General features: G+C 52.8%; 1 protein-coding gene across 1 annotated transcript; it reads left to right on the forward strand.

Moving 5' to 3' along the window:
• Positions 1181 to 7987, forward strand: RNF187 (ring finger protein 187). Its single transcript, XM_018051709.1, has 5 exons — positions 1181 to 1264; positions 2509 to 2985; positions 4591 to 4683; positions 4891 to 5112; positions 5679 to 7987. Exons 1-5 carry the CDS (start codon positions 1181 to 1183, stop codon positions 5679 to 5681), a joined length of 879 nt encoding a protein of 292 aa, XP_017907198.1. The 3' UTR covers positions 5682 to 7987.

Raw genomic sequence — 8550 nt, forward strand, 5'->3', positions numbered from 1 at the left:
ATCATCATGATTATCTGGGTCGTGAAGATCTTTTTTGTACAGTTCTTCTGTGTATTCTTGCCACCTCTTCTTAATATCTTCTGCTTCTGTTAGGTCCATTACCATTTCTGTCCTTTATCGAGCCCATCTTTGCATGAAATGTTCCCCTGGTATCTCTAATTCTCTTGAAAGAGATCTCTAGTCTTTCCCATTCTGTTGTTTTCCTCTATTTCTTTGCATTGATCGCTGAAGAAGGCTTTCTTATCTCTTCTTGCTATTCTTTGGAACTCTGCATTCAGATGCTTATATCTTTCCTTTTCTCCTTTGCTTTTCGCCTCTCTTCTTTTCACAGCTATTTGTAAGGAATGATTCCAATAACCCGAGATGATTACATCTTCCCATACATTAAAAAAAGCACTAAATTTATTAACTTAAGATGCCTGGTTTTCTTCAATCAACAGCAAATTTTGATAGTCCAACTATCTGATTTTTGTTGCAAAAACTCCTATATACCTCGGTTCTGAGAGGCTCTCTTCCTGGAGCAAGTCTGCAGAACAGAACAGTAACTCTCAACTTTTAGGTTGTGCATTTTCTTCAGTCAACAACTATTTCCTGGCTATGTATGTGTGCATGGTTGCATGCTTAGTTGCTTCAGTCATGTCCAACTCTGCGACCCTATGGGCCTTAGCCCCCCAGGCTTCTCCTTCCATGGAAGTCTTCAGGAAAGAAAACTGGAGTGGGTTGCTGTGTCCTCCTCCAGGGGATCTTCCCCGCCCAGGGATCAAACCAGCATCTCTGAAGTCTCCTGCACTGGCAGGCAGGTTCTTTACCACTAGAGCCACCTGGGAAGCCCCATTTTCTGGCTATAGGCATAAAAACTTAACTTTTACATGATGCGTTTTTCGTTAAGTGAACATCAGGTTTAAAAAACACGCACAAAACCAAAACGCAATACCTAGCAAGACTGCACGTATATGGACTGAAAGATTCGCTTTTTAAAAATTAAAGATTACGTTTTTTAAACCACGTGCTTGCTTAAAAACAACCACCAAAAAACAAAAATCCAAAAAAACCTCACCCTATTAGACTGCTCCTCTCCAAACCATTTTTTGTCTTTTCTAAAGAAATGCTATTCAATTTCCTGGTATGGACCAGGATACTGGTAGCTTTGGGTCTCATCAGATGTCTTCAGTCTGCATTAATGAGTTTTCTCAACGCTGAATTCCCCGTTCCTGTGGCTCAGGGACAAACAGTGGACCAAAGGCCTGGGTTTCAAGCTGCTAAGGTGGGGTTGAGGCAGAAAAATATGAGGCAGTCAGTTTAGCCTAGGGTCAAAAGGAAACAAACAAACAAAAAAAAGGACTCCATTTCTTCTTTTAAAAATTGAATTCCAATCTCCCCTTATTTTTCGCCTAAGTGTTTGCTGTTCCAGTTTGTTGACATTTAAAGGGAATACCTCTAACTCCCTTGACCTGAAGGTTGTAAAACATCAGAGCCTGTGACAAGACAATCAGCAACTCATCAAAGAGAAAAACACCAGGTGGCCCATTAACTTTAGAACACGGTCCTCAGACAATGGCCTGAGGGCACCAGAAAAGGGGAGGGGAGAAGGCAAGAGAAAAGGTGAGAGGATGGAGACTCAGTATCATAAGAAAATTCAAGAACTGGGAGATCAGGAAAAAAGGGTCATAAAAATGGACAAACTGACATGATGATTTTTGGAACACGGATTATGTACACTGGGATCTTAAACCAACCAAAAACAAATAGGTGGGTCAACATTAGTAAAGATATAAACTCGTGATTCCCGCGGTTTGGGGGAACGCTTTCCCCCCTCTCAGTGACTATGCTGGCAGCTCTATACTTCTCTTTGAAACAAACTTTGCGTTTGTGAGTATCTGCGTGTCCCTGGAAGATCATTCCTTCGCGGGCTGTTCCTGGATTCTCCTTTCAGGATGGCCCTCACAGGACGTATTCCCCTGAGAGTCCACGTCTAACCTGCGCACACGGGAAAAGCCCACGCAGCTCGGTGCGTACAGAATGATTTGACGCGAGGGGTTGCACGCAAGAGATCTCACGCTGCGGTTTTCCAGCCCAGACCCCACCCCGCGTTAGCATAGCGCTGCAAGGAGGCGCTTGCAGCTCAGGTCCTAGCAGCTTACAAAAAAACGTTTTATAACGGAGTTTTCCAATGAGACTGCTTCCTTTTCGCACACGAGTCATTTACGGGAGAAGTGACAATCCCTGTAAGATTTCAGCGTGCGAAGACGTGGGTCGGAGCGAAGCACACCTCTGCTAGCTGAGCCGGAGTGAGTGTACACCGCTGCCAGGATCCAGGCAGAGTGGCGCGGCCCCTGCCAGGACCCGGGAGGGTGGAGTACACCGCTGCCGGGACCTTGCCAGGAGAACACCCCTGCCAGGACCTTGCGCCGGGCACCCAGCCATTCCAGTCGCCATTTCTGTCTTCTGTCCCTGCGCTCCATCTCTAGCAACGCATTCTTGTCCCTGGCTCTCCGGTAGCGCTCTTAGTGCGTCCGGGCCCCCGGCTCTGCCAGCCACCAGTGCGCCCCTGTTCGCATCCCTGTCTGCGCCCTCTGGGGCCCCGCCGCTGCCGCCCTGGCGCTCCCCGCGGGCCCCGGCGAGGCCGCCTGCGCCCTGTGCCAGAGCGCGCCCCGCGACCCGGTGCGCGCCGACTGCGGCCATCGCTTTTGCCGGGCGTGCGTGGTGCGATTCTGGGCTGAGGAAGACGGGCCCTTTCCGTGTCCCGAGTGCGCCGACGACTGCTGGCAGCGCGCCGTGGAGCCCGGCCGCCCGCCGCTCAGCCGCCGCCTGCTGGCGCTCGAGGAAGCAGCTGCGGCGCCCACGCGCGACGGCCCGGCCTCCGAGGCGGCGCTGCAGCTGCTGTGCCGCGCCGACGGGGGCCCGCTGTGCGCAGCTTGCCGCATGGCCGCGGGGCCCGAGCCACCCGAGTGGGAGCCCCGCTGGAGGAAGGCGCTGCGCGGCAAGGTGCCCTTTCCCGGAGGGTGCCCTGTCCCTGTTCTCATCACCAGACTGCGCCCTGTCCCCCATCCGTATTCTCTGGATGGCGCCCTGGCCCCCAGTCTCCATCTTCCGGACGGTGTCCTGGCTGCCCTCCCCATACCCCAGCTAGTGCCCTGTCCCCTTTCCTTCCTCTGGTGCCTAGTACCCTTTCTCCCATCCCAGGACGGGACTATTTCCCCCGTTCCCTAACCCCAGAGGTTGCGGTCACCGCACTCCCCTATCTGGAAGGTATCCTTTCCCCCTTTCCCACGCCTGGACGGGGCACTTTCTCCTCCTCTCCCTCCACCTCCCTGCCCGCCCCCCGCCCCCCATACGCGCGTGACTTTCCCAGGGTTGAACTGCCCTGCCCCGCCCCCCTTGGCAAAGAGAGTCCTGCCGAGGCCCCCCCACGCCCAGCCCCCTTTGTGTCACTGCCCTGCCCTGCCCCCTGGCGTGACGTCATACTATGGTAGCCCCACCCCCACGGGCAAAGCCCTCTCGGTGGGTGTGGTAGTCGCTCAGTCGTGTCCGACTCTTTGCGACCCCAGGAACTGCCTGCCAGTCTCCTTAGGCAAGAGTACTGGAGTGGGGGTGTGGCCTTGAGGATATTGGCCCCTCTATGGTCCTGTGCACCCCTCTCATTCGGTCTTCTCACCTTCTCTGAGCCCTCTTGAATCCCTTCATCCACTCTGTTCTGGAGCCTTCTCCACTGTGCTGTCAACTGTTTACATTTGGCACTTGGCTCTGGGTCAGAACCTGCCACTGGAGTCTGGTCACTGCTGAGGTCTGGTAATCCCATGGACCCGCTGGTGTGTGTGTTTGTTGGGAGGGCTGGGGGAGCGCAACGTTATTTCCGAGAGAATAAGGATAGCCCGGCCCCTGGAGTGCAAAGAGTCAGTGTGGTCCCTGCCCACCTGAGGGGAGAGAGTAACCTGTTTGAGAGTTCCTGCGTCAGGGCTTGGGTCCTGCGGTCTTAAGCAGTGGGATGTTGCATCCAGGGCTTCCTTGGGGTTAGAGCATGTGGCCAGGGGACTGGAGTTGGACTTTCTTCCACCCACCCAGTCAGTGCACGGAGCTGGGCAGGCCCTGTGTGTGCCCATGGTCACCCTAAAGGGGCCACCCTCCGTCCCTCTGCTAGAAACTAACAGTTTGGTTCAGTCGCTCAGTCGTGTCCGACTCTTTGCAACCCCATGAATCGCAGCACGCCAGGCCTCCCTGTCCATAACCAACATCCGGAGTTCACTTAGACTTGCATCCATCGAGTCAGTGATGCCATCCAGCCATCTCATCCTCGGTCGTCCCCTTCTCCTCCTGCCCCCAATCCCTCCCAAATGAATAGTCTTGTCTAGTTACCCTGTTTGGATTCTTAGCACAAATGTTTCTCTCTGACTATAGAGAGCATAGTGGGTCACTAAGACCCCCTCTGCAGCCTGCAGAGTTTTGAGGTGTCTGATGGGCTAAGATCATGAACTGGGGCTTCTGGACTGCCCGATGGGATTCTAGTGGTGTGATGTCCCTCTGGACTGGGTTTAGGTGGGCCCCAGACTTTCAGAAGTGGCCACACACTCCATAACCAGTGTCTTTCTCCAGGAGAACAAGGGGTCTGTGGAGATCATGAAGAAAGATCTGAATGATGCTCGGGATCTCCATGGCCAGGCTGAGTCCGCTGCTGCTGTGTGGAAGGCAAGTGGGGTGGGGTTCGAGTCCACGTGAGCAAGGAAACATGGATGTGTACCCTGACCCTGTTTGGCAGGGCCTTGGACCACAGCTGAGCGCTGTACAGTCAGATGGTCAGGGAACTCTCCTCCCTTGAGGTGGTCAGTGGTGGATGGGTGGGGTCTCAGGGTAGCCTGAGGACATGGCTATTCCTACTGCCCACCCATCCTGTAGGGACATGTAATGGACCGAAGGAAGAAGGCTCTGACTGACTACAAGAAGCTTCGGGCCTTCTTTGCCGAGGAGGAGGGGCGATTCCTACAGGAAGCAGAAAAAGAAGAAGGGTCCCTGGAGGACGAGGACGAGGACCCAGCAGAGAGGTTCAGGTCTCTGCTGCAGGCTGTGTCAGAGCTGGAGAGGAGGCACCGCAACCTGGGTCTCAATATGCTGCTCCAGGTAGGCACCCAGCCTTGCTGGTCAGGGGAGGGCAGCGGGATGCAGAGTCAAGAATTAGCAAGAGGGTAGCATATCCAGAGAGAACCCTTCAGACCAGCACTGCTTGGCTTCCATTTGGGGCTGAATTTCAGGAATGGGTAATCCAGGAGACTTGCTTCCCCCCGCATTTGCAGAGAGGGGGTGCTTGCATTGCAGTATTGAAGTACTTGGCCCCTACAGGTAGGAGCTGGCCACGAGGTCAGAAGAGTCAGGGATCTTGGGGACGGCGGTGGTTGCCATGCCCTCATCCTGAATGTCCTCCTTACTCTCTGCCCTGAAGCCTTGCCTAAACCTGGGGATTCTGGGCTCTTTGCAATCCTTGAGTCTGATCCTGGAACTGGCAGTGTCTGTCCTTCCCTCCTCTGAGCTGAGAGGTGCCCTTTTACCTCTGGCAGTAGTGGTTACTCAGCTCCAAGTGGGTGCTGATTGTGGGTGAAGAGACACGAGAGTCCAGTGGGGCTGGATTCTGCAGTCATCTGGCTTGTAGGATAGAACCTCGCTCACTCATTCCCTCTCTCCCTATGCAGTGAAGTGCTGCCTGCCCAGGCAGCAGGCAGAGGAAGCTGTTAACCATCCCAGGCCTGAAACAGCTCCTCCATCTGCCTCCTTCTGGACCCCTTGTCGTCCTTCAAGACATCCCCAGCCCTGCGTGTCTTCTCCTAGGTGAATATGCGGACTGTGAACTCTAGGTGCCCACCTGGGGTTGCTGACGCCAGTACTCTGCAGAAGAGTGTTTGTGTTCCCTTTTCCTCTGGGTGTTCATGTTTCCAGGCTGTAAACCTTTCACTGTAGCTATCTGTATTGGGGGTAAGTTAACCCAAGTGTATCCTGACTCCATAAAGTTCTTTTCGTTGCCCCAAGTTTCATCAGATTTTCTGAGGTCTCCGTGAGCTGTGGTGGTCATCTTCAGGAGGCTCGGGCTGTGCAGACCTGCACCACCAGTCATGCACGCGCAGGCCCACAGACCCACACCCATGCAGGGCACAGCAGTTAAGGTGAAATTTGAGGCGACTGTCAAGGGAAAGGAATGCTCAGTGTGGCTGGGTGGCGATGGTGGGCTGGTCAGACTTGTCACCGCTGCTTGAGGTCCTTGAACAGCGTATGTTGTACAAACCTACACCTACTACGGCTCAGGGTCTGTCCGCAGAAACATGAGAACCTTGGGGTGTTCAGGGACAGTGCGGCCCCTTGCTGGCATGTCTTTCAGGCTGTATCTCTTCTCTGCCTCTTAGTGTATCTCGTCAACCTGTTCTCATTTCTCTTCTCCATCTTCCATCCCTTGGATGCCAGTGGTTTCCCAGGAAACTGTCTTAGCATCACCCTCTATCTGCCTTGTCTGCCCCTCACTGACCCAGGAATTTTTCCTGGGGCAGCAGAAGCAATGTCAGGGTCAGGCCATCCCCAGACCTCACCTTGGTGTGTCATTTTCCCTGTACCTTTGACTTCCCTTCCTGTTTCCTCTGCTGGATGAATTTAGCAAAACTCCTTGTTTAGTGTCATTATGTAGATTCCTCCAAGTTATAAAAACGTAGCATGAAGTGACAAGATCACGGGGTATGAAAATTGACACAGGCATTTACGGTGGTGGTTGAGGCTATGAGATGTTCACACAAGTGCAGGTTTGTGATCAGTGGCCCATTTCTGGATGAACCCTCTCAGACCTGGGAGTCACGAGCCTTTGGCACTGCTGGGCCTTTGTGTTTCTGTGAGCTTGGGGGTCGGTTGCCTGCCTAGCTGGTAGCCAGCACTCAGCCTACTGAAGAGGGCTTGCAGTAGCCAGTTTGCTTGACGTCCCTCCTCATCTATATGCTCCCCATACCCTGGCCAGTCTCTGAGGAAGCACTGTGTCTGCATGGTGCCATGTTGGAGGCTTCTGTGGGTTGGACTTTTCTCTGATGAGCCCTCCACCTCCTGCTTCTGCTGAGTTACATTGGGGTGCTGCCCCAGTTTCCCATGACTGGAGATCCAGCTGCCTGTTTTTCTCCTCTACAGGGATCTGCTGGGAGGCCTGCCTGTTTTCCTTGAAGTAGACTACTTCAAGACTGATGTGCTATACAGGGCTGGTGTGCAGTCCAGAAAAGTGGTAGCCCCTGGGTTCCCAGTGCTGGGGAGAGATAGGAGGTCCCAATACCAGCATGGATCCAGTTTCTTTGTAACGGTGTGTGGATAGAATTCTCAGCCCGTCAGTCGGCCACCTCTCCCTTTCTCTCCATAATATCTACATAAGAATGACAAGCAGAGGGTGGGAAAAGCTGCCTGGTTTTGAATAGGAGACACGTTCATCCTCTTGGCAAGCTATAGGACCCTGGCCAAATAACCCTGCAGCATAGATGGCCGTTGATTCTGGTGAGATTTGACTTCTTGCTTAGCAGTTCTTCTGAATGTCCAAAGCTCTGTGTTGGTTGCTGGACTGTACAGCCAACCCCTGCCATTTTCCTCACTGAAGTGAGCCCTCACCCTCTGCTCACTGGTCAAAGTGGCCTCTCTGCTGTGGGTCCTGTGTTCTCTGTGGAATAATGTTCCTTTTCCAGACATCTCGATGGCTAGTCCTCGCATCTTCAAATCTCTGCTGAAATGGTATTTCTAGAAACCTCTGACAGTAGAGGATCTTTGCATGGTCCTGCCCTTGAGGACATAGTTGAGCAGGGTCCCAGTGAATGTATGGCTTTTCCTCAACCCAGGTTCATTTGACTGGTTCAGGACCATGTCAGGCTCTGCATGTCTAAGGTCAGTGCAGAGGCATGAGTGAAGGGAAACCCAGGCTAGGTGGACAAGAAGAGTTTAGTCTGCTAAACGGTAGGGAGCACATTTCAAATAAATTCGTTTATTCATTCAATACCTAGATCCCTTTCCATTTAATTCTTAGCACTTAATAGAAAAGTCGTGGATAGTTAGGACCTGTGGCCTGTTTTTGGTGTCAGGATCCTTTGTCCAGGGGGAGCAGAGGGAAATGCTGAGGGTTGTTTTCACACTCCTAGTTGAAGTATTTCATCAGATTGATGATGACAAAATAAGAGGGGATACTTGCACTCTGATACAGAGAGACTTGCATGTGGAAAGGCCAGTGCCCCAGCTGTTAGGATGACCTCAAGCTTGAGTCGGGAATTCCCCAAGAGGTGCTGCTGCCCTTTGGGAGAGCAGCCTGAGAGGGTTAAACTGAATGACTAAACCAAAGAGAATCAGGCCAGCCAAGAACTTAGAGGGAACTAGTGCCTCTTCAGGCTGGGTAGTTTGCTAGAAAAGCTCCTAGAGCTCACTGAAGGCCCTCATGCTCACAGTGAAGGGTTATCACTGGAAGAGGAGGCAGGTTACCATCAAGCCGAGGGGAAAGACAGCAGGGAAAATGCCAGTTGCGTTGTCTTCTTGTGGAGTCAAGACAGTGTCACTTCCAGCATCTGG

The sequence above is a fragment of the Capra hircus genome, chromosome 7 (assembly GCF_001704415.2).
Source record: "Capra hircus breed San Clemente chromosome 7, ASM170441v1, whole genome shotgun sequence".
Lineage (NCBI taxonomy): Eukaryota > Metazoa > Chordata > Mammalia > Artiodactyla > Bovidae > Capra > Capra hircus.

Excerpts from the sequence above, each read along its gene's own strand:
- RNF187 (XM_018051709.1), top strand. The coding sequence starts at position 1,181 with ATGAGTTTTCTCAACGCTGAATTCCCCGTTCCTGTGGCTCAGGGACAA. Across the intron at positions 2,986-4,590 it reads GGAAGGCGCTGCGCGGCAAG|GAGAACAAGGGGTCTGTGGA; the intron begins GTGCCCTTTCCC and ends GTCTTTCTCCAG. Across the intron at positions 4,684-4,890 it reads CCGCTGCTGCTGTGTGGAAG|GGACATGTAATGGACCGAAG; the intron begins GCAAGTGGGGTG and ends CCCATCCTGTAG.